This window comes from Bos taurus, chromosome 5 (assembly GCF_002263795.3).
Source record: "Bos taurus isolate L1 Dominette 01449 registration number 42190680 breed Hereford chromosome 5, ARS-UCD2.0, whole genome shotgun sequence".
In the NCBI taxonomy this organism is placed as follows: domain Eukaryota; kingdom Metazoa; phylum Chordata; class Mammalia; order Artiodactyla; family Bovidae; genus Bos; species Bos taurus.
The window spans coordinates 5,840,131-5,866,614 of NC_037332.1; the positions used below are offsets into that span (position 1 = coordinate 5,840,131).

Here is a 26,484-nt window from a genome sequence, read left to right on the forward strand (position 1 = left end):
TGGCCACATAATTCAACTGTATAAAATTCAATTGTATCCAGTTCCAACAGTTACCACCCCCTGAACAGGGAACTGATCATGCTATGTGGAAGCACTAGTAGGTTTTGCCTGAATCTGTACTGCACACTGTACCAAATGTATGACTTCATGATGTGTGTTAAGCATGGTTTCCCTGATGACTGTGGGTAAAACATCTGTCTGCAATGCAGGAGACACAGGAGATGCAGGTTTGATCCCTGGGTTGGGAAGATGTCCTGGAGAAGGATATGGCAACCCTCCAGTATTCTTGCCTGGGAAATCCCATGGACAGAGGAGCCAGGTGGGCTACAGTGCAAAGGATTATAAAGAGTTGGACATGACTGAGTGAATAAGCATGTCAAACATAATTCTTAAAGTTTGCAGACTTTAAAATATATCACCTTCTTTGTTATCACAGTGGTTTTAAAACAAAAATTTTGCTTCTCAGTTGGTCCACTAAGATTCTTTTATCTTTTTTTAGGGAGACAAAGGTAGAGATGGATAAAAATCCTTTATTTATCAGGAAAAAAACAAATTTTATGATATTTCTTACTTGAAGAAAGCTCGGTAGGCATTTCATATGCTAACAAAAATAAAATGTTAATTTAGTCGCAATACAAGCTTACATTATCCTCGTGCAACTCTAAATACTTTGCCTAAAACAAGCTGATTAGTGAAGATGTTTTGTTTTTATGCCTTCTTTTAAAGTGTTTTCCCAGTATAGAAGAAGAAAGGAGGCAAAATGAACAAGTAGGCTCATTAATTTATAAATATAATGAAATTAGGAAATGTGATCACTTTATATAAGGACTGATGATGCCAAGATGCAGAAGACATGCTCCCTGCTCTCAGAGAGCTCACAGTCTGACTGGGTGGAGTGGGAGCAGGTAAACAGACCCACAATCAGCAACTCTGTAGTACAGTGCGGAGAAGGCGATGGCGCCCACTCCAGTGCTCCTGCCTGGAAAACCCCATGGACGGAGGAGCCTGGTGGGCTGCAGTCCATGGGGTCGCTAAGAGTCTGACACGACTGAGCGACTTCACTTTCACTTTTCACTTTCATGCATTGGAGAAGGAAATGGCAACCCACTCCAGTGTTCTTGCCTGGAGAATCCCAGGGACGGGGGAGCCTGGTGGGCTGCCGTCTATGGGGTCGCACAGAGTCGGACACACTGAAGTGACTTAGCAGCAGCAGTAGTATAGTAAAAGACTAATGGGAACCATACAAGCCAAGTGGAAGAGTTAGAAACTCTGTGCGGAGAGGATGAGTGATCAGAAATGTTACAAAAAGGGTAGCATTTGAATTATATTCTGAAGGATAAACAGGGATTTTCTTGAAGGGCAAAGTGGGAGGAAGGGCAGTTTAAAAAGTGGATTCACTGTGGGTAAAGATCCAAAGAAAAAAGTGTTAAGTCACTTAATCATGTCCAACTCTTTGCAACCCGATGGACTGTAGCCCACAAGGTTCCTCTGTCAGTGGAATTCTCCAGGCAAGAATACTAGAGTGGGTTGCCATTCCCTTCTCCAGGGGATGTTTCCAACTCGGGGATCAAAGCCAGGTCTCCTGCATTGCAGGAAGATTCTTTACCATCTGAACCACTAGGGAAACCCCTATATGAAAGGGCACACTATATTCTGGAGATGTGGGAAGTTTCATAGGACTAGAGCACAGGGTCAGTGTAGAGGAATGGCAAGAGATGAGGTTGAAAACAGCAACTAAATATAAGCTATAAAATCACCAAGAATAGAATAAATATCTTTAAAAAAATCCTCCAGAACAGTTAGCACTGAGTGCTGAATACACAAAAGCAGGTTGGCCAATATAAAAAATTTTAACATCTGTTATAGCAATGGGATACAACTAATCTGAACTTGTGCTGGCCTTAGTGATAGATAGGAACCTTCCCTTACAAGGAACTTCCCTAGGTGTTACAACCTTTCAGTGCTGGATCATCGGGGGGTGAGTGTGGGGGAAATGCAAAGGCAACACTCGAAGGTCTCACCCACTGTTATGAACATATTTTGGTATTTCAACAACTGGTACATTCCAATTAAAATTAGCCATGTACAAAGGACTGTGGAAGCCTTGACGTTCTCAAAAACCATCCCACTTCCACATTTAACTCAGCTACATTCCTATAGTATGCTACAGCAGTCAGATGAGATTCCAATTCTAGCCTCCAGATGAGACAAAACAACCTCCCTCTCTCCCCCAGTACTTCAGTGCCAAAGGAATTTCCTATGTTTCAGTAATCCGGTGTTAGAAGCCAGGGTTCTGGTTTAGCTTAGAAATGTTATAAAAATGTAAAGTTTGCATATGACTTCCTACGTAACAGGATTTTTAACTCCTCTGGACTCAAATGAATAGTCACTGTCAGTATAGATTACCTTTTAATTTCTTCCTGTGTTTGTTTAATAGATTCAATTGAAGTTTGAATGTCTCCCAGTTCTATCCCTTTCTTTCTTCTTGCACTTGGTTTTACTGATTGAGCTAAAAAGACATTGAGAATAAACACAGTGAAAATAGTGGACATATTTAATTATAAACAATTTACATTTCAGATTAATGATTCTCATGTAATAAAAATTTTCCTAGACATTATTTTTATGGTTTAGAGACTAACATACTACTCCTAATACTTGGGATTTTTGAAGTTTCAATCATAGTTCAAAACTAGAACACTATAGATATATGACAAGTAACCATAAACTAGTTAAATTTTGGGTTGAATCAGTTTTATTTTTTAGCCAATTAAAATAGACAAAAATATTTCTTTAAAAATACATATATTAATCTGGAGGAGGTATTACTCTTCTATCTCTTGCCTACTTGTAAACATATGAAGAAGTCAGCTTTTTGAGCACCCTTTTCAGTTTTTTAAAATTAAGTGTTAATGCCATCTTTATTTCCTTAGTCACCTACATTTTAAAACTTTTCTGTTGGTTTTAGTATCTCTTCTACAAATTTTTATTGTCAACCAACAAAGTGTATGGTATTTTTTTAATCCCTTCAAGTATCCATTCCTTCCTTTCCATTTTTGTTTAGATCTTAATCTCTCGCCAGGTCTCAGCTATCTCATTTGTAAACTTAGGATAATAATAATACTCAAAACTTACACGGTTGTAGTAATGTGTGTTTAAACATCCAGTTTGGCTATGTTAGGTACTGAATAAATGTTAGCTGATACATTATAGGTAATATAGTGGAGTGGATAAGACAATGAATTAAGGAGCCAGAATATCTGCATATATAACATATATATACTGCATTACAGGGTATATGACCTTGGGCAGGTTAACCTGTGCCTCAGTTTCCTTTACTGTGAAATGGGAACAACAGCATAAATAATATTCTCCTTTTGAGCACAATGGTACCACGTGACTCCTGCTTTTAGAAAAACTTTATTCATTTTACTCCTCTTTTATCTTGTCTACTCACCTGCATCCCTCAAGCCCAGATTGCTATCATCCATTAAAAATCCTAATAATTCATCAGAGTTCCTTTCCCCTCAAGAACCTTCCCTCAAACTGAATTCAGCTCCCTTTCCTTTAAACTCTTTACTATTTGTTATCTACTGATTTCTTAGCACTTACCATTTCTTTGTCTCTAGTATTATCTCTGTAAAACTGAGTTCCCCAGCTTTAGTGTAAGCTTAGTAAAGACTACGGCTTTAACAAAAAACCTTTATTTTCTCATAACATCTCAGACATTACCTTAATCTTTGATTACATCTCAGTGTAGTCCAAGACAGCTTATAAATTATGTGACTTGGAAATGGCACACTTGTTAATTTAGTTCATAATTTTGATAGTTATATTTTTACTTGTCTGTGATTTCTAAACACCACAGTAATTTACTATGAGAATGAAAACCTTCTGAAGCATGGAACTGAACCCAAAACTCGAGAAATGGTGCCTGTGCTGAATCTAGGAAACCAACAACAATTTTCCAGAAGCTAACAAGGCATAGGAGCTACTACTACTGTGGTTCTTGATTTGCATGCTTCCCCTTTTTTCATTTCTACGACTTTACCTTGTGGCCTGGTTTTGAAATTTATCTATAATCTAAAAAAGCTTTTCTTGCACATCACCCCTATCCCCTACCAAAACTTACAAATCTTCTTGAGTTAATATGAAAACCATTTTAATATATCACAGTATAGTAATATCCTTTTAAAAATTTAGACTCTTTATAATCAATAGTCTGCAATAAATATTTTTACCTTCACTTCCAGACGAGTCCTGGATGTCAGGTTCTGGGGAGGAATAGCCTTTTGCCACCTTCTTCTGTTGCCTGGTAGGCTTATGCTTCATTTTTGGGACACTAACCTGAAAGCAAAAGATCATGTTCTTATGTGAATTTGTGCTGAATTTTGTAACTAAAGATCAATGTTGTACAACTGTCAAAACTGTTCATGGGCACAATACTTAGAAATAAAAACAAATATGAAACAGTCTAATTAAAACTTAACAGGATGTGATACACTTATACAAAGTATTTCATGTTAATAGGAAATATTAATTTGGCACAAACATTGAAGAGTATAAGAAAATTTATAGTGAAGTGGTTTCCTCCCCACTGTTGATCCATATATACCCAGTCTCTTCCCCACTAAAAAGATACTCAATGCTATTAGTCTGTGTATCTTTCAAGAAATATTTTTATGCACACACAAATATGAATACAGATACCCTACTTTTCTAACTGCACAGTTAGTACATTTGGTATAATCAGAAAAGTGCATTGCCATTTCCTACTCCAGGGACCTTCCCAACCCAGGGACTCAACCCACGTCTCCTGCGTCTCCTGCATTGGCAGGCAGCCTCCTTACCACTAGCGCCACCGGGAAGCCCAAGTTAGCACCTCTAGTTGAATGCTAATTTAACAGTGCTACTTTAAGATCAGGCCTGTTTCCAACATTACAAACATTCTCACCGAATGATATTGGGTTTCCAACAAAATTATTTACCTAAAAGTTTTAATAATACCTGGATAATGTAGAAAGCATCTTACAATAAATGGAAATGATATTATTGTCATGCAGAGCATAATTTAAACTTACTGTAAATATCTGAGTAAATGTACAAAATTCAAAAGTGTATTTAACCATCAATTAGGACTAAATTTTCCTTAGAATAAAATATGTGAGAAGAAACTAGAAATAGAAGGGCAAGGCAATTTATATGCTTATAAAAACACAGAATCAGTGGTCTTAAGTCTTTATTCTCATCTGTTTACTGTTCTAAATAGGAATTATCCCCAGTTAACTATGCCTTGAAATGATTTTGCAAATCTTACTCATTGGCTTCAAATTGAAATTTGTATAATTTTATTACAGAAAATAAAAAACAAGGCAGGTTCTAGATTGAGCCTACACTGTGCCCTCATATTTTAAATCATGGAAACCTAAAATTTTATAACATTTAGAATCCAAATCCACATTCTTAGAGAAGTAGGTCAAATAGTAGTTCAAGAGATTGACATGGCCTGATGCAAAGATAAGGAGATTGATAAGGCCTGGTGAGAAGTTATTTAAAATGAGACAGGGAGTCAGTAATCTAACTCTCAGTAGACAAAGATTTAATGTGATCAGTAAACTCTACTGATAGGAAATATAGATGCCCTATATGTCGCTATCATGATAGTGTTGTTAAAGGAAGAAACAAAATTTAAAATTTAAAAAACATTCTAAATTGTGATAACATGTATATATGTATACACACACCTATATACACACACACACACACATAAAAAATTTTTTTTGCCATTTTAACCATTTTAGGTGTACAATTCAGTTGTATTAAGTGCATTCATAATATTTTGCAACCATCACCACTACTTCCAAAACATATTATTCCAAAGAGAAACTCTGTAACAATTAAGCAGTAACCCCTATTCTCTCCTCCCTTCAGTCCCTAGTAACCTCTTTCTATGAACTGCTTATTAGATATCTTATATAAGTACAATCAAACAGCATCAATCCTTTTGTGTTTCATTTATTTCACTTAGCATGTTATTTTCAAAGTTAATTCATGATGCAGCATGTAACAGAACTTCATTCCTTTTAAAAATGGCTGAATAAAAAAAAATAGCCTGTTGTAAACATATACCACATTTTGTTTATCCATCTGTTGATGGACACTTGAATTGTTTCTGCCTTTTGGCTATTGAGAATAATGCTGCAACGAACACTGATGTGCAAGTATATGTTTGACTCTGTTCTCAATTCTTTTGTAGTAGAATTGCTGGCTTATGCAATGTTAAGCTTTTTGAGGAACCACCAACTCGTGCTGCAAGCAGCCGCACCACTTCACATGCCCACGGGCAATGCACGAGGGCTTCAATTTCTCCACATCCTCTCAACACGTATTTTCTATTTTTAAATTATTACCATGCTAGTAGGTGTGTAGTGGCACCTCGCCTCCTTGCAGTTTTGATTCGCATTTCCCTTATGACGAATGATGCCGAGCGTCGCTTCATGTTTGTTGGACATGTGTCTATCTTCTTTGGAGAAAAGTCTATTCAAGTCCTTTGTTCATCTTTCACTTGGAATGTTTGTTTTTGGTTAAGTAATGAGTCCTATATATACCCTAGGTATTAAACTCCTACGAGATCAATTATTGCAAATATTCTCTGTTGTCTTTCACTTTGATGTGCCTCCTTAGATGCACAAAAGTATTGATTTTGATGAAGTTCAATGTATCTGTTTCTTCTTGTTGTTCCTCCTGCCTTTAATGTCATTGTGTGTGTGTGTGTTTATGTATCGCTTAATTTAAAAACTATTCATACTAACAATAAAAAAGAATACAGGGCCAAATAAAAGATTATGAAGATTTACTCCTTTTTTCTTCTCAGAGTTTTATAGTTGTAGCTCTTATTTTAGGTTGTGAATCCATTTGGAGTTAGTTTTTGTGTATGGTTTGAGGTAGGGGATCCAACTTCATTCTTTTACATGTGGAAATTCAGAACTATTTATCGAAGACAAAGAAGCAAAGGAAGTGCAGGAGAACTAAAGGGAGGATGTTCCTCTAGGACTGGCAGTCTAATTACTTTTTGAGTACCTACCATTGGAGTGCGATGTTTCACTTTGGTCTGGATAACACCATCTTTTTCGTATTGTATCATATCATTAAGTGGGTCCCATGGTCGAGTACTACATAAATGAAAAAAACACCACTTGTTTAATGACTAAGCAAAGCACTCAAAAACTTTTTTAGAAACTTTCTGTTCTACAATTAGATTTTCAATGGTAATTATAAACTTAGCCATAAAACTAAGATCTGTTATATCTAATCTTCTGATCCTCAGCTTATTTTATAGGCTAACTATTATCACAGAGTCAGATTTATAATGAACATCAAGGGCAAAATCTCGTACTTTGTGTGTGCGTGTGTGTATGTATCACTTAATTTAAAAACTATTCATACTAACAATAAAAAATCTAGAAATAAAGGCAAAAAACTATGAGATATTATTTGTAACATACTTTTTAATTACTTACTCTGCAAACTTGTAATGCCATTCTCCTGTAAGTGAGTCAAGTTCAAATAACTTGCAAGTCCACTCTTCATTTTTTGTTTTCCGCTCTCTGGCAGCTTGTCTTTGAGCTTCTTCTAAAACATACTTTTCTTGAGTAGCTTCTGTTTGGTCTTTGGCATTTATGGCTCGAGTTACCCGCTGCCAGAGTCTAATTCATGTGCAAAAATAACATTGAGAAAACAACAGAAAATCAAATCTACATGGAGTAGGTTTGAGTCCCCCTGAGAGGAAATGATGCCCATGTGGGTTTTTGGCTTTGACAAAGCTAAAGCTCAGATGCTTAGAAACAAGTCAAGATATAAAAAGTAATGCCTTAAATACAGCAAGACAGTGGAGACCAATCTTTTTTCTTGGCAAGAGAAATTTATTACATGAGTTCTTAAATATACGGAAATAAATGGTGCTGACCCATGATGATACAACTCTAGTGAAGGCTCAATAATCTACATTTTTAACAAGCTCCCCAGATGATTCTTGTACATGCTGATTAAGATCCACTGGCCTCAAAGATACAAAAGTGTAATGTCATGTTTTTCAATCTTGGATGCAGCATTTGTCAGGGAATTAAAAAAATCGGAATCTATGGGAGTGGGCCCACGTATTATTTTTGTAATGTTTCCCAAGTGATTTTAATGTGCAGCCAGTGTTGAGAATCACTGATTTAACAAAAAAGACTACTTTTCTATTAGAAGTAAAATCTTTTCCCCTACTAAAGTTTAGTTTTATATTAGATACATAAAAATTTATCTATATTCTACCCTTCTGGCAAGACAGTATGTTGGGGCTGAAAAAATAAAGGCTATAGAATCAGATAATCCTAGATGTGCCACCTCGTGGCTGGGGAACTTAGTTACTTATCTTGTCCAAAACTCACTTTCTTCATCGTAAACATATGTTAAATTATATCCATGTTTTAAAAATAGTTGTATGCCGTGGCAATGTTTCACTCTTGATGGAGAGCATCATGTGGTTATAGTAAAACAGAATTTTTTCTTTTAATGTGAACATTTTTTTAAAGTTGTTATTGAATTTGTTACAATATTGCTTCTGTTTTATTTCTGTTTATTTTTTTGGCCATGAAGCATGTGGGACCTTAGTCCCCTGGCCAGGGATCAAACCCTCACCCTCTGCACTGGAAGGTCAAGTCTTAACCACTGGACTGCCAGGGAAGTTCCCTGAAACAGAATTTTTAGAACATGGCAAACTCAGTTTTTGAGTATAGAAGGAAAGTGGATGTAGACTTGAATCCTCATGAGAAGAGAATGATATGTGTGCAGAAACTCATACTGAGAAGTCAGCTGCATAATGTATATAAAGTACCTAGTAGACTGTCTTTGACACAGTAGCCCCCTTCTCCTAACACAAAGAAAGGAATAGAAGAATACAACTGAGCAGTATGTATACCATATTTTTGAGGTACTTCCCTAGTGTTTCAGACAGTAAAGAATCTTCCTGCAATGTAGGAGACCTGGGTTCAATCCCTGGGTTAGGAAGATACCCTGAAGAAGGGAATGGCAACCCATTCCAGTAAAGTATACCAGATTGAGCAAGAATTTTATGATTTAAGAAAAGAAATTATGGCCTTAATTATTCTCCAACCAATAAGTCCTCTAGAAGCTGCACATCCAGTGCTGTAATTTTTGTGTTTTAGAAAATAAAACAAAAGTAGATTTTGTTCTGCTCCCTCCACCTAGAGTTTCACATGCTCAACCCGGGTTAGAAAATGGCTGGATAAAAACCAAGAATCATTAGTCCCGTATTTTTCTGTCTTTTTAGTTCCCTGATCAGGGACTGAACCTGTGCCCCTTGCACCGGGAGTGAGGAGTGTTAACCACTGGACTGCTAGAGAAGACCTAGTCCCGTAATTTTATGCAAGCAAAAAAGTTTTTTTTTTTTTTTTTTAAATAGGCCCTGGAGCAGATAAGAAGAGAAAGGAAAAAAATAGGAATCCTTAATTTAGAGCAGAAGAGCAACAGGACTTGTATTGTAATTACTTGATATTCACATACACCAAAGCAAAATCCTGTCACATCTCACAAACAGTAAACTACTTTGCTGAATTCAAACAGAAAAAAGTGATCACACTGTTGAGGGATTAAAAGAAAAAAAAACTCTGGATTTTCATGAAGTTAACTGAAAAATGGTATACTTACTTCTCTGATTCAAAATCTCCCTGCTCTTCAAATTTTACAGTGTGCCTTATTAATCTCCACTGCTTAATGTCTGGTGTTGGATTCCAGAAAACCTCTGAATTATCAGTCTTTTTGTCAGTAATAAAAACTTCACTATCCTGTATTTAAAGATATTAAAAATTAATGTAAAGAATTGTCTTTATTTAAAAGGGAATTATGTAGTTCAGTAATAACCATTTCTTCTTGACACTTAATCCCAGTAAAACACATTTCTAAAAGCAATACAACAAGTACTTTTCTAAAAGCCCCAAATCTCTTGTTATGAAAACATTAAGAAAGCTGTGGTACATATACACAATGGAGTATTACTCAGCCATTAAAAAGAATTCATTTGAATCAGTTCTAATGAGGTGGATGAAACTGGAGCCTATTATACAGAGTGAAGTAAGCCAGACGGAAAAACACCAATACAGTATACTAACACATATATATGGAATTTAGAAAGATGATAACAATAACCCTGTGTACGAGACAGCAAAAGAGACACTGATGTATGGAACAGTCTTATGGACTCTGTGGGAGAGGGAGAGGGTGGGAAGATTTGGGAGAATGGCATTGAAACATGTAAAATATCATGTATGAAACAAGATGCCAGTCCAGGTTCAATGCACGATACTGGATGCTTGGGGCTAGTGCACTGGGACGACCCAGAGGGATGGTATGGGGAGGCAGGAGGGAGGAGGGTCATGTATACCTGTGATGGATTCATTTTGATATTTGGCAAAACTAATACAATTATGTAAAGTTTAAAAATAAAAAAAAAAAAAAAGAAAACATTAAGATTAAATATATAATACTTGTCCTTAAAAGTCTGGTTGAATAGACAAAAAGTTTGTGAGTTTTCACAAGTTTCACTTAATATCTGAATCGTCAAAGTAGCATAGTGTTTGCTATAGGTACTGTAGACCAGTATGAGGTGCTGCAGACCACCTGCGTATTCAATATACGTGGAAAAAGCTAAGAGCGTTTCTTGCATTAAAAATCTGAGCACAATCTCATAAATTTCATTTTTTTAAAAAGAGTTTATCTTTTTTCCAAATGATATTCAGATAAAAGTAAATTCTAAAAATAACAGAGCATTGTGACTTCTAAGTTGAGTTTTTAGGTCTACCTTCATTTTAACATCATATTTCCCATCATTTCTGATTATAATGCAGAAAAAAGCATATACTAGAGATAACAGTTAGAATGCATTTGGCACTAGCATGATATGATCCTTTTTTTTAATTAATTTAATAAGCTCCTCTTAGAAAAATTACATAAATGTGAATTTAGGTCATCAGAGAAGTAAATAAAAGCCACTGTTCTCAAAAAACATTGTATCTTTTCCCAGTTCCTCAGAAGGAACTAGAACTCTTACTGGAAATGCCTCTTCTGGTGAGAGGCAGTATACTGTGGTGTGTAAGCACAGCCTTGGAACCAGAGTGTCTAGGCTGGGAATCTTACTTCACCACTCTGAACCAATTATTTAAATTCTCTGTGCCTCAGTGTCCTCCTCTGTAAAATGGGGACAAAATAATAACACTCACCTCATAAGATCACTATATTAAATGAGTTAATATAAGTAACATTTTTAAACAATGCACTCCATAATAAGTGATATAAAAATGTCAGCTATTTTTATTGATTTAAGGTTTTAGAAAGCTCAAATATTAAACTAAATATTACCGATAACAGAGCAACACCAAAATATTTAAGTTGAAGCTTACGTTGAATAGTCATGCTTTTAGAAATGGAATAAGTGAACTTATAAAATCTGATGTTTAATTTTTTCCCACTGAATAAAATTCTTTTTGTAAAGCTAAAATATAAAAATACTTACCCAATGTCCTTCCAAAGTAGCTAGTACTTCTTTTCCCAATTTTAGTTTACCTGATATTTGATTAACACAGTCACTACTACCTAGAAATGGCTTTTAAAAGAAAAAATGTTGAAGAAACATTTTACTTTTAATATATTTACATACAATGTAGACAAAAAAACAAAAACAAAAAACCAACCGAAAAAGTGACTGTATAACTATTCAGTGCTGTTGAGGCACAAATGGTGAAATACTGACTCAAATTTTAGTCAGATATATTCAGTAAAAATTTTAAATTTATTGCTGTGTGTAAACAGATAAAAGCAGACTATACAGGTCCAAGTAAACACGCTAAGAGAGCTGACACTGAAGTAACTGGCTCGTGTCTTGGGCTCTCTCGACGCAAGGCTGCACTCTATCCATGCTGCAGGATTTTACACAATAACAACTCAGTAAACATAAGAGACTAACTCATATATTTAATAGGAACTCCTCCTTTAAAACAAACCAATAAAACAACACTCAATCCAAATACTTCTGAAATTCAATTAGAAGAAAAGACCTTTTCAGTCATGATTTTCAGTATCATTTGCCAAGAAGGAAAAAAATCAAAGGGCACTGCATCAGATAATACTTAAAGAGATCCTTCTTATTAGAGCAAAGCTGCTGATCTGCTGGATATCAAGATAGCTGATACTTACAACTAATATTTGGTTGTAAGCATTAAATAATTCATAGAAATATTTTTATCTAAAAATAATGCTGTGCTACATCAACAAATGATACTGTGAAAGGATCTTAAATTTCCCTTCCAGGCTGAGGCAGACAGAATTTTCCAAAGATGACCTCAACTATCTCTCTCCTCCCTCCTCAGCCCACACACTCTTCCTCAGTGAGAGCCTGGCATCCATCCTCTCGCTGAGAAATGGTGGTCTATATCCCTTCCCCTTGCATTTAGGTGGGTTTGTAACTCTTCTACTAGTAGAGAATGGTGGAAATGATGTAATTTTATTTCTGAGGCTAGGTCATGGACAGCAGTGTATCTTCTGTCTTGCTCACAAGGACACTTGCACTTGGAATCCTGAGCCCAGCAGAAGTCTAACTATATGAAAGTTCCCTTGATGTGAGGAAGACAAGACCACATGCTCAGATCTGTAGTCCCAGTCTTTCAGTCACTCCAACATTACTTACATGTCATCAGTCATGTAAGTGATGAGCTTTCAGATGTATCGAGCCCCCAACTGTTAGGTCTCTCACAGCCTACGTAACTGTTGCCCCAGGCATCATGCAGCAGAGACAAGCCATCCCCAATATGCCCTGTCCAAATTCCTGGCCCATAGAACCATTAAGAAACAGAACACAGTTGTTTCTAAGCTTGCAAATTTCAGAATATGTTAAGTCAGAAATAATAAGTAATACAAATCCTTCAATGTACACAGCTATAGCTCAAGCTGATACATACTTCTTTTCAGATATATATTTTTTGGTATTCTGTAAAGCAGTGCTTCAATTTACTAAGAAATTTCCATTCATTCTCTTCTTAAATTTCCTATGGACTTACCTGATAGCTCAGTTGGTAAAGAATCTGCCTGCAATGCAGGAGACCCCAGTCGATTCCTGGGTTGGGAAGATCCCCTGGAGAAGGGATAGGCTACCCACTCCAGTATTCTGGCCTGGAGAATTCCATGGACAGTATAGTTCACGGAGTTGCAAAGAGTCAGACACGACTGAGAGACTTTCACTTACTCACTCACTCGCCAACAGTTTTATTAACTAAGAAAATCCAGCTTTCTATTGATTTGAATCTTCCAAGGCTGCCTTTTCATTAATTCTGTGTTCTTATATTTAGTTTTCAAATAGGAACAAAATTGCGCTCTTTGTTCAATATTTATAGCATAGCTCCTCTTTAACTAGGTGATACCTCCTATCATTCTCTACTAACCTTTAGTTTGAATTCAAGTATTGCACTGTATCCAGTTTTTTGACATGTAATATTGACTGTTCCACCAAGCTCCAGTGTCATTGTGCCATAAAGAATTCCTAAACAACAAAAAAAAATTTTTGACAAAAGTTTGAAGAGAGAGACACTGGCTTATCATAAGCAGAACTTTACAATTTAATCTCCTTCTAGTAGAAACTAATAATCCAAGAGGATTCTATCCTATCCAATAACAATCTATAATATACACACAAAGTTGGTTCTGAAAGATTTAAAAAGATAATAGTTGATCCACATTATCTGCAGATTCTACATTTGCAAATTAATACTCTCACTAAAATACCTTTTTCTTTTTTTTTAAAGCTGTACCACACAGCATGTAGGATCTTAGTTTCCAGTTCCCCCACTAAGCATCAAACCCATGCCCCCTGTAGTGAAAGTCAAAGTCCTAACCATGGAATTCCCTATTCCCACCAGGGAATTCCCTATTCTCACCAAAATAAGTTAGTAGTCCCTACCCAGAGCATTTTTTTATTTTTGCAGTCATTCATGGATGTGTGCAGAGTGGGTGAAATATTTGAATTGTCCAATGCGCACACTGGAGTTGAAGTCAAACAAGGCGAGATGCTGACTTCTGGTTTCACTGCTCATGCAGAGTCTTTTATGCAGTGTATTCAGTGCCACATTTTTGTACTTCTTGTTGGTGATTTTACTATTTACAATCCCCCAAACGTAGTGCTAAAGTGCTCTTTGGTGTTCCTAAGCACAGAAGACTGTGATGTGCCTTACAGAGCAAATCTGTGCGTTAATGCTTGGTTTAGGCATGCGTTATAGTGCTGCTGGCTATTAATTCCATGTTAATGAATCAAAAACATATGCCACGATAAAGAAAGCAATCCTTGTCTCGAAAGAATCTGCCTGCAATGCGGGAAACCTGGGTTTGATCCCTGGGTTGGAAGATCTCCTGGAGGAGGGCATAGCTCCATTCCAGTATTCTTGCCTGGAGAATCCCCATGGACAGAGGAGCCTGGCGGGCTACAGGGCATGGGGGGTCACACATTGACTGAGCGACTAAGCACACAAATAAAAACAAAGTTATGTTTTGACTGGGTAATGAAAATACAGTGACAGAAGGCTCACGAGAACCTCACCATGTGTTTCCTCTAGGAGCAATAGTTTGGCATTCATTAATTTCACATTGGAGTGTAACAATAAGCGTAACAATAAGCATTATGGTGACATTATAAAAAGTACTGCAAACAACAATAATCAACTGTGTAAGATAAATTTAAAAATCTCCCCATTTTGGCACTTGACTAAAAGCTGGGGAAATTCTGAGTTTGATGAGTTAAACAGCCTGTGTGTATGTGTATGTTCTTGGACTAATTTCCATAGTTTGTATATTTTTACCATGTATGCACAGAAACTATATAAGCTCATTTTGCATAAATCATACTATAACAGGTCTTTCTTCAATTTGATTTTTTAAACATTTCAGATTGAATTTTTAAAAATTTAAAAAATTTCATACAATTTTTAAAAGATTATTTTCCATAAGTTATTACAAAATCTTGGTTATTTTCCCCATGTTGTATACACATCCTTGAGCCTATCTTACACCCAATAGCTGTGCCCTCTACTTCCCGACCACTAAAATCCACTCCAACTGGTAACCACTAGTTTGTTGTCTATATCTGCCAATCTGCTTCTTTTTTTTGTTATATTCACTAGTTTGTTGTATTTTTTAGATTCCATGTATAAGTGATACACTGTATTTGTCCTTCTCTATCTGACTTTACTTCTTAGCATAATGCCTTCCAAGTTGGACTGAACTCCCATGGCAGTCTTTAATATGTAAATACACAATGCTAATTTTCAAGAGAGGAACAGACTATGCAATGTTTCCAAGTTATTTGACTATGGAATTCTTGCTTTATAAAATAATTGGAGACTACTGATTTAGGGAACACATCTTAGAAAATATATACAAAGGTAGAAAATAATAACTTCCTCATTCACAAGAGGCTATAATTTCCTTTTTTCCCTGCAATATAAGCAGTGCTATGAAAAGTTTTCCCTGTTGCTATTTAGGTCTGGCATCAGGTATTTATCTACATAAAATATCATTTTACTTATTCCAAAATTTAAAAAATATATTTATCAAATCATGATTTCAAGTGTTTCACTTCCTGCTTATTTCAAGAACCACACGTGAAGCTCCAAGAATCATCCAGCCTCAGGCCACAAGTTGGCACTCTTGTGCTTAGTACCAGGTAGATTCATGGTACAATGGATGGGCTCAAATAGCCCAGAGCTTAGTCTCAGCATTCTTACTAACTAGCTGGTCTGGTTTTAGGTAAGATTCCTAACCCTTACAAGTTTTTTCATCTGTGAAATGAGGCCATATTAAGTAATTTCTATGTTGTCATGAATCAGTTCCTAAAATAGAGGATAATTACCCTAAAAGGCTATTTTTAAGAAATGGGTTGGAAAGGATGGTATAGGTAATGATGGAGCACAGTGTTTAAGATGATGCCATACAGAACTACAGTACAGACTGCAGAGCCTGTGCTAACCGCTTTCTGCCTTGTTTGCTTGTCCATCAAACAAAGATAATATTACCTAATTTATAGGGCTACTGGCATGATTAGATGTGTTTATAAATGTAGAGTGCACAGAATAGTTGAATGCCTGTCCTGTCCTGATAGTTATTATTTAATATCTTTATCTGTACACTGAATAATGAGAGAAAAGCATAATACATTAATTTTTAAGAAATTGCCAAATAAGGATGAGAAAAAATTTTAAGGAGCCTGTTATAGTGAAAAGCAGTAAATTAACATTTAAGGAATGGGTAATGGTACAAAAAAATGAAAATCACTTTCAAAGATTCTGAAATAATAGTCTCATCAAATTTTGCAACTTGCAGATAAGGCAAATGAAATTCCATTATTATAAATTAGTCTCTACCAAACTAATATACATGTCACAGAAAGTCTATTGTGGTGAATTAATTCACCATAGAAGTATTCAGCAGATGATAACAATGATCTTGCGTATCTGTAAATCAAGGACACGTTCAAACAAAAGGCCAAGTAACTCCATCAATCTCAAAACATAACAAACTACAGTCAAATACATTTACTTAAAAAGAAGATTTAGGGGAAATCTAACAAGTATAGAAAATATTTACCTTTACAATGAGCATATGGCATTGTCATTACATAATCTTCACCTCTATTCAAGAAAGTTAACCGTGCCTCTCCTTCTAATATTGCAGATAATGAGTTTCCTGAAATAAATATTGCTTATTAAATTTAACAGAAAATAATTTAACCATTCCAAAACAAACTAAACATATTGAGGACATCTATCAGATATCTACAGTAGAGGGAAATTTACAACTTAAATTAGAAAACAAGAAAAATTCAAATCAGTGATCCGACTTTTGACCCTATGAAATTAGAAAAAGAACTAATTAAATTCCAAGTAGGTAGAAGAAAGGAAATAAGGATGAGCAGACATCAGTGTATAAAGTGGACAGATAATTCAGAAAATTAGGGAAGCCAAGAATTGATACAGACAGATCAAAATAAAGAACACAAATCAGGAACAAAATGAGCAGAATCGCGACAGAGCCTACAGACACTGAAAAGAGGGTAAGAGAATACTGTGGATGATTTTACGACAGTAAATTTGAGATCCCCCTCTCTGGCCCTTTTCCTTTTCAGATTCCCATTCTCTGTCCAGTGGCCATGGTTTCTTCGAATTCAGCGTTTGGTGCTCCAGGCTGGAAAGGCTGCAATGTTTCTACCAGCTTACCCTGTTGACCGTACGTAACCTGAAGCTGAGAAGCAAGGGTTCATTCTGGGTGATTTCTGACCTATGACTGTGGACTCCCACTGAATTTGCCTGCATCTGCTCTCTCTTTAATACCTTCAGGCAGCTGCCTTTGGTATTAGGGCCAGAGGTACAGAGAAGGATGGTCCAGGAGGGCTTTATTCAGGCATTGTTGTCCATATACATTTTTAACACAGTAAAACCACACAGATCTTTTGTATTCAACTGTATACATGTACTGGCTTATCATTAAATCATTTATCTTTTATGATATAGTATTCATAGCCATATTATATTTTAAAATAACTGTTTCCTTATTTTAGAGGAAATATGTGTTCTTTATGAGCAAGTTGAAAAATCAAAAGATAATTATCCATAATTCTATAATTCAGGTTAATCATGAAATCTTGATTTTTTTTCCTAAACATGAATGCATGTTTACTTTTACTTTAAAAACATGAATACTTTTAAAGTAGAGGTGACTCAGAGCATAGATGTATTCTGCTTTTCATTTAACATTGTATCATAAGCTATTTCAGATTATAGTGTACATTAGAATTACCTGAGGAGATTGTAAAAATTACATTCTTGAGCCCAGTGATTTTGATTTGGTAAGTCAAGACTGGGGTTCAGAATTCCAAAATCTTAACTCGTATTCTGATTATGAAATTGACGGTTCATGCATACTACTTGAAAAACAAGAGCAGCTGTCCCAAATGATGATAAATTATTTAACCCATAGCTAAGTACCTATATTTCACCTGCTCCACAAAATATAGGAAACCCATTTAAAAATAAATGGTTCTTAGGGCAAAGACTAGTGGTACAAGAAAAAAACAGACCAACAGACCTGAGAAGACAGAACCTGAAATAGAAAATAATGACACTAAAAATCATTTATAAATAGACACTGAGAAAATTAATTGGCTTTTAGGAAAAGAAAGTTGTGTTCTTGCTTCACTCCATTCACAATATATACATCAAAGTAAATTCCAGGCAAATTAAAGATCAATGAAAGCATAAAAGTATAAGAATATATAAGTGAATTATTACATAAGCTGAAGTGAGAAAGGACTTTTCTGTGACATCAAAAGCAAAAACCATCAAAGGAAAAACTGATAATTTAGTACATCAAAATGTCAAGAGGCTACTTGTTAAGAGGAATACACTCTGCCCAGATGTCATTAAATTTAGCTTAATTTAGATTCAAGAAAATGCACCAATTCCTAAAACAAAATAAATTATCAAACTCTCCAAGCAAGAAGTTTTTATATGAGGATGTCAATAACCAAAGAAGAAATGAAGAAGTTACCAAAAAAAACTGCCCCTACAAAGTCTGAACTTAGTAAATTCTTTCAAATTACAAAGGAACAGATAGCTCTGATATATACAACTATATTCACTATAACACTGAAAAAAAGAAGGCTAGCTGCAAGTAATCCTGGAAAGTGTAGCTGGTACTCAATAAAAATTCTACAAGGGTAGAACACACATTCACAAAAGCTATCTACACTATAGCCAGGGAAGGGACATGAAGAGATGAAGGGTACAGTGGGGAAAAACTCAAATACATGCACTTTCAGAAGAAAATGATCACACTCTGAAACAAGCAGAATATAAAACTAGGCAAAAAAAATCAAACTCAAAAGCCAAACAAAAAGCATCAAGCGATGCTCTGCTTGTTTGAATTGTCACAGGTCTTATATTAAGATTTCTTACTGTACATATTTCTTTATTTTCCTTTTTTTTTCTTTTACAAAAGTTTTTAGTAGTATGTTACTTGACTCAAGGTAAAAATATCATTACTTTCAATATTGGACTCTGGACAAGTATTCTAACTATATTTAGATTCTCTCTCTCTCTAGTCAAAGACTAAATCAAAAGATCAACCCCTCAGGTACACTGAGATGAAACAAAAAATCTTAGTAGAGCTAAAGGCAAAAGAAATATATTGTGGGCTAAAATGGCGGGCTACAGTGGACAGTCATTATTCTGTCTTTTGATAAGTGGTGTTTGCAGTAAATTTACACATAGATGAAACCTCTATTTATGAATGAGCAAAGAAAAACAACAAAAACGAAAAGGCATTATCCAAGTAAAACTGTTACTTAAAATGACACACAATCCCTTGCTGAAAACAGTACAAGACATTGTCTATATTAAAGCTCACCAGAAAATACTACATCCCAGAAAAGGGTATAGGTTGAGACATGGGTAGACTCACCGTAGAACTTGGACTTGGCCAGGATACTACCACTAAGGCAAAATCCATCTTTTCGGTTACTGACATAAAAGGCAGATATTGGTGGATGATGAGACACCTATTGGATACAGGAAACATACATGAAAATATAATAATTCTAAGCATATTACTGTGATATTATGCAAAGCTCAAGTCTTAGAAGTATATTCTAATAATGAATTAAAAGAAATATTTGGTAAGTATTTAACAGTAAAATTAAATACTGATGAGTGTAGGAACCAATCTCCAAGATGTGTCTCAAGGAAACCCACCTCCTGGTGTCCACAGCAGTAGACGAGCTCCCGGGTCAGTTTGTGTGGAAGTCATAGTATGTTACCTCTGAAACTGGGCTATAAGGCAGCGTGTATCTTAGTGTGTGCACGTCTCTCTCAAATCATTAGCTCTGAACAGCCAGCTTCCATGTTGTGAACAACTATGGAGAGGCCCATGTGATAAGGTACTGACCTCCTTGCAAAAGCCATGCGATGACCTTGGAAGCAGAAGCCTTCAGAAGATTGCAAAGCTGGCTGACATCCTGACCTCAACCTCAGGAGAGATCCTGAGCCAGAACCACCCAGCTAAACAGCTCTCAGATCCCTAACCTTATTATACGAAGTAGTAAGTGCTTGTTGTCTTACGCCGCTGAGTTTTGAATTTGTTACACAACAATGAATAACTAATACAGTGCCTACTCTTCATGTAGATTACTGAATAGACCTAAGAAGCTAACAAAAGCATTAACAAATGTGTCATTTTAATAATTAATATTTTGATACATATACATCTTAAGGTTTCTAAAATGAGCCAAAGGTAAAATTAATCACTTCTCAAGCTTTTCAACTTAGTGAAGAATTACAGCAAACTAAAATGCAATCATTTAAAAAACTAATACAGATAAAGTGCTTTCAATCTGAGGAGTACATCAAAATTTATTGGGAAGATGAAGGTTTCTCAAATAACACATTGTATTCTCATCCTCCTTACATTCCCTATATTAAAGGTAAGCAGGCCAGAATTTATTTACATGAATGTCTGGGAAGAAATAGGGTTGGAGAATTAAATTTAAAAATAATGAGGCAAAAAAGTGCAATATCAGGTTATCTAATTGTGAATGCACAGATTAGACTACTGTGGAGTGCTTACAAAGGCAGGTGAGTGCAAGTCGCTCAGTGGTATCTGACTCAGTGACCCCATGGACTAAATGGTCCATGGAATTCTCCAGGCCAGAATACTGGAGTGGGTAGCCTTTCCCTTCTCCAGGGGATCTTCCCAAACCAGGGATCGAACTCAGGTCTCCCACATTGCAGGCAGATTCTTTACCAGCTCAGCCACCAGGGAAGCCCCAAAAGGCCAGCAATGTAAGATAAATTTAGAAAGATACAGAAGACCCTGAATGTTAGAGAAATGGCTTTAAATTTGACTCAGGAATTGGAGAACCACTGAAGTATCCAGCCACAAAAACAAACAAACAAACAAACAAACAGCAAAGCAAGAAAAATAAAGACTCATTTTGATTACAGGATTCTATGAGTGTAAGAGTATGGTATTTAGTAGTTGTCAGTATTAAGAGGTTAAATGCTTATCAAATGTTCACTAATAAGAAAGGTTAATCAACAGTGAGTTTACTGAGTTAATATTTTCTCTAAAAAAAATCTTAACTTCCAAATCAGTTTTCCTTCTATAACAAGCATTTCTAATACCTGTTCAGCAATATAAAAAGTTTTGCTGTTTGTTCTGGGATGAATCCACAAACAACGGAAAGTCTCACCAAGTATAGGATTATAAGGTTTCTTCAGTCCCTAGTAAAAAACATACAAGTTTCAAATTATAAACATGGAAGATTCAAAGTACTAACTTAAACCAGTCAAGATGGGCTTAACTGTATCATCTGAGAATTATCCTTATAAAATTATAATGACATGAAATAAAACTAAATGACTTCAATCAGAATATAGGTCTAAACAAGTATTTTGAAATTTTGCTAACTGAAAGAGGGCTTGCAAAGTAATTATTCATAAATAATCTAAGATAACCCCCCCAAAATATATAAGGCTAAAGAAAGTAAAACATAAACACTACCTTTGGCTTTTTATAGAATCCTGACAAATACCATTTCACTACTTTCTTCAAACGGAAATAAGGATTTTCTTCAAGAGCAGCCCTAAAAAACAAAATGATAACATGCAAAAATTTTATAGAACATATCACTAAGTCTCCCTAATATTAATGAAGCCAACAACTGAATATGAAATGATAGGAAAGTACACAATTCATATTTAAAACAGATGGTTAAAAGTAACCATGTCAATCAGTATGCAAGAGTCATTTTGCATAATCTAGTTATTTTTCTCCCCATTTTTCTTATTATTTGATATATTGCCCCAGCCTCTGCTTAAGTAGTTTTTGAAAAGTCTCTAAACCAAGGTTTCTCAACTCGGGTTCTATAGAACCCTAGATATTGCTAGAGTTCTATTTGAAATTGTGATTGAAAAAAATAAAAATAGATTCTGAGATTCACACACTGCATGATCCCTAGCATTTGCAATGATGAAGCAATGGCCAAGCAGTCTTGCTAATGATTTCATTAGAAGTCTTTGGTCCTTTTGTCAGAAAAGGACCACGTGCACTTGATCTAGCCTATTTTCAGCTGGTGATGTTAATTAGAAGCGATCAATAGTAGCTGGTGAGCGCTATAGTACATCAGCCTCTTCCATGAAATTGCCTCTCTGAAGCACATGACTATGTCCCTTTTAGTCCCTAGTATAAAATGCAGAAGTTTCAAATCACCAATATGGAAGACAAAATAACTTACATCAATCAAAAAGGTTTTAATCCCATCTTTAGACTTGAATCTCCCCTATTTGCTACCAACTGATTTTCCAGAGTTATTTAATAACTACCAATTTAATAGATAAAGAACAATTTTCATTTTAAAAGAGACAGTTGTAGAAGCTATGACTTACCTGTCCTCTTGCCCTTCTGCTATTGCTGGAAATAGTAAAACACTGATTGTGTTGTTTTTCAGAAGTCAATCTGAGAAGTTTCATACATATACATATACACACACACACACACAAACATAGCAATTTAACTATTTATACTACTCCCTTTAAGCATGTCTAAAGGTCCAATATGGTGATTTTTGAGATAAAGTATGAGATGGAGGAGGCTAGGCCTAGGCTTGCTGACAACTGTGCAACTTAAAGTCATTGAACTTTTCGGGAGTTTTCCCTCTGATTGTGCTCTTCTTTTCTTGCTTTAAATTCTCTTATTATGAAATTTATTTAAAACTTTACATGCATGTAGAATACATAGTTCAAACTCCAAAGCAATATAAAAAAGTATATAGTCTTGCCATTGCCCCATGGCTCCATGTTCTTCCTACTTAACCTACCATAGGCAACTTTCTTTTAAAAATGTTTCTTTTTATGCACAGTTTTCTTAGAGCATAAAGAAGTAAATATAATATATAGCCTTTTTCTTTAAAAGGGAGAGGAAACAATGCATTCTTTTGTACTTTCGTACTTTGCTTTTATTTTTTTTTAACATACACACACACATAAAATCCTGATGATCCCTCTAAATCAGTCTTAGTGTGATAAGCTCTTCCTTAGTGTGGATATACCATATATTACTTAACCAGTCAACTGTGGCTGGACACTTGAGTTATGTAATCTTTTGCTATTTCAAGCCCTGTTGCCACAATTTTGTATGTGTATCATTTTGTATATGTAGACTTGTATCTGTAGGAGTTATTCTCAGATGTAGGATTACTGGACAAAGGACTGAATGCACTGACATAATTTTGGTAAATACTGCCAGGTTTCTTTCAAAGGCAGCGTGCAAGTCTGGATGAGCCAGCAGCAGTCTATGAGCGCCTGCTGCCCCTCACAGCCTCCCCAATACTTTGTGTTGCCTGAAGTGCAATCTCTCAATTTGGGGAAATGGGCATCTCTGAAGATCTTATTGTGATTCATCGCAACCTGCCTCATATTTTGAGAGAGATAAGTTTCTAGGTAGATAAAAAAGGAGAACTGAGGTACAAGAAAATTTAGATTTTTGGTCAATGAGATGGATGAAAAAATAGATCTTACTATGGTTTGAATTTGCACTTTTCTTATTTAAAGTTAAGTTTACATGTTTAAGGACGTGTCTCTATTGTGTGTGTTATCACTCAGTCGTGTCCAACTCTGTGTGACCCCATAGACGGTAGCCCACCAGGCTCCTCTGCCTGTGGGATTCTCAGACAGCAAGAGTACTGGAGTGGGTAGCCATTCCCTTCTCCAGGGGATCTTCCTAACCCAGGGAGTGAACCTGGGTCTTAGGCATTGAAGGCAGATTCTTTACCACCTGAGCCACCAGGGAAGCCTTAAGAATCTGCCTGCAGTGCAAGAGACCTGGGATCGATCCCTGGGTTGGAAAGATCCCCTGGAGAAGGGAATGGCTACCCACTCCAGTATTCTTGCCTGCAGAATTCCTTGTTCCTATACTTCATTTTTAAACTTCCTGGTCATTTCTTCCATTCTTTTTTCTATTAAGTTATTGATCATTTTCATTCACTAGTTAAGAACTCTTTTTATTTTAGGGAGCTTAACACTTCATGTATGATTTAATTGGCAAAAATCTCCCACAGTTTTATCAATTATCCTTTGAATCAGCTTATGCTTTTTTTCCTTGCAATATTCATTAATAAACTAATTCACTAATAAACTGAATAAAGATACTGATGAAGAATCTAAAAATCCGGTCACAAGGCCAGAACCTTGTATCTCAGAAAACACAGCGCCTTGAAACTGCTGCTGGAATGGGGGCAGCAGGTGGAACCTTGAAAAGTATGGTTCTTCAAGAAACTGCTGGGAAGGAGGCAGGCAGATCCTGCTCTACCTCCTTCAGGCCTGCCTTTTTCAGAATTACACCCAGGATCAGCTGGCAGGAAGAAAAACAAAGAGAGTGGGGATTTATGCCATGAGCCAGCAATTGGCAGGGTGTTCCAGATGCAATAAGCTGCACACGCCTTATTGCGTACAGAGAGGATAGCACAGACACAAGCAGAAGCCCCAGCACAGGACCTGCACGAGGACTCAGGTGAGGAGAACACAGAACGCCAACCAGCTCTCCCTGTGCTGGGTTAGCCACAGGTCAGGGAGCCTGTGATGGCAGTGCTGTCAAGGCAGAGGCGGAATTCCTGTCTTCCTCAAGCTTGCGATCACCTCATTTGACCTCATAAATAGAAACATCACAGCAAAGCATTAAACTTACTTCTTATTAAGGTCAACTATACTAGTGGTGGAGAAGAGAGAACAGGATCTCATCAGAGCTGGATTTTGGTACAGCATAACATGTCTGACACTCTGCGACCCCATGGACAGCCCACCAGGCTCCTCTGTCCATGGGATTCTCCAGGCAAGAGTACTGGAGTGGGCTGCCATTTCCTTCTTCAGGGGATCTTCCCGACCCAGGGATCGAACCCAGGTTTCCCGCATTGCAGGCAGACACGTTACTGTCTAAGCCACCGGGGAAGCCAACAACTGAAAACAGCACTCTGAAAAATCTCTAAAACCACGCAGCATCTTTTAAGAAATGAGAATTTACTTACTCAGACAGGAAATCTGCATGATAGTAGTAATCTGAAAGTTTATCCAGGAAAGAACGGGGTTCCAAAATAAATGTAGGCAGGACCACCCTGGATAGATCCATGCCAGGACGAACTTGTTTCAGCAAAGTCCAGATAAGGCTTTTATTTTCTTCAGACACAGTTTCTGTTTGCGATGCTTCCCCTGCCTTTTGCAATTAACAAATAATACTGAAATACCGTATTTATTTCAGAAGCATAGATATGTATGTAGATAAGACAGCTAGTGCAGAAAAAAATAATTCACTATAGGATTATTCCAAGCATTCTCAAAATGTGAAAACAATCCATTAGGCAATTAGTCAATAGCTATAAAATTCAGTAAAAGGGTAGTTGCAAGAGACACTAAAGTGAATGATATTTTCAAAGAATCCATTACAAAAAATATCATACTCTATTTAGACTATGTTTACTTCTATGCATTAGCAACAAGAAAGTTATAAATTCACACTTCCCTGCAGTTTACTTTGTATCTGGCAATAATATCAAGGAGTATCTTATTTCAAAAGAAAACCTGAAGAAAATATAAACTTTAAATTCAATATACTACATTGGCATTTGTATGAGTATATATATTTAGTGGTTTAAAATAAGTATTATATGAATACTATTCTCTTTTAGGAAAATAAGCAATAGGTTATACAAATATCTTCAATTACATCTATAAATTCATAGAAAATAAAAATCCTTGAAAATCACAAGCTGTTACCTCTCCGAGTTCTTCATGGCTCTGCTCAGTGTAGGTAGTCTCCTTTAAAGGCTCAACAGGCTCAGGCTCAATGTATGAGTCATCCTGCCTTTCTGATGTGTCTGTGTCACTTTCTTCACTTTTCCCCAACACCTCATTGTCAGACTCATCATGCTCTTGATCATTTTCTTTATCAGATTTATCAGAATACATATCTTGGTCCTTAAAATGCTGTCGTTCAATTTCACTATCATTTAACCTTAAGGGAAAGAATTATTAGCAGGAAGGATAAAGGAGGTTAAGAATATTTAATTTTTAAGTAAGAATGATATGTAACACTTACTGAGAATTTACTATGTGCTGGACACCATTCTAAGTGTTTTATATATATAGTTTAACTTACTTAATTGTAAAAATGCCCTATGAGATAAGTAAAATGATTATTCTCACTTCACAGATAATTGGGGGCGTAGAGAAACTAAAACTTGGAAAATATTAAAAGATGACACTCTGAGCTCTTTGCTTCTCTATCCTTTAGGTCTAAATTTTTCAAAACAAAAATTTTAGACTATTTCTTGCTAGACTTTTTTCT

The 26,484-nt window shown here is 35.9% G+C and overlaps 1 protein-coding gene across 8 annotated transcripts in view; it reads right to left on the reverse strand.

Moving 5' to 3' along the window:
• The window catches only part of OSBPL8 (oxysterol binding protein like 8), a 164,956-nt gene that overhangs the window by 3,672 nt on the left and 134,800 nt on the right, over nt 1-26,484 (reverse strand). For all 8 annotated transcript variants that reach the window (XM_059886816.1, XM_059886815.1, XM_024992380.2 and 5 more), the window contains 13 exons: nt 25,914-26,151; nt 25,169-25,353; nt 21,652-21,733; nt 21,273-21,371; nt 19,555-19,651; nt 16,684-16,782; nt 13,494-13,591; nt 11,573-11,662; nt 9,712-9,848; nt 7,521-7,706; nt 7,085-7,172; nt 4,242-4,347; nt 2,407-2,509 (listed from right to left, as the gene is read on the reverse strand). In XM_059886816.1, coding sequence (XP_059742799.1) covers nt 2,407-2,509; nt 4,242-4,347; nt 7,085-7,172; nt 7,521-7,706; nt 9,712-9,848; nt 11,573-11,662; nt 13,494-13,591; nt 16,684-16,782; nt 19,555-19,651; nt 21,273-21,371; nt 21,652-21,733; nt 25,169-25,353; nt 25,914-26,151 — 1,608 coding nt within the window. The remainder of the gene's footprint in view (nt 1-2,406; nt 2,510-4,241; nt 4,348-7,084; nt 7,173-7,520; nt 7,707-9,711; nt 9,849-11,572; nt 11,663-13,493; nt 13,592-16,683; nt 16,783-19,554; nt 19,652-21,272; nt 21,372-21,651; nt 21,734-25,168; nt 25,354-25,913; nt 26,152-26,484) is intronic.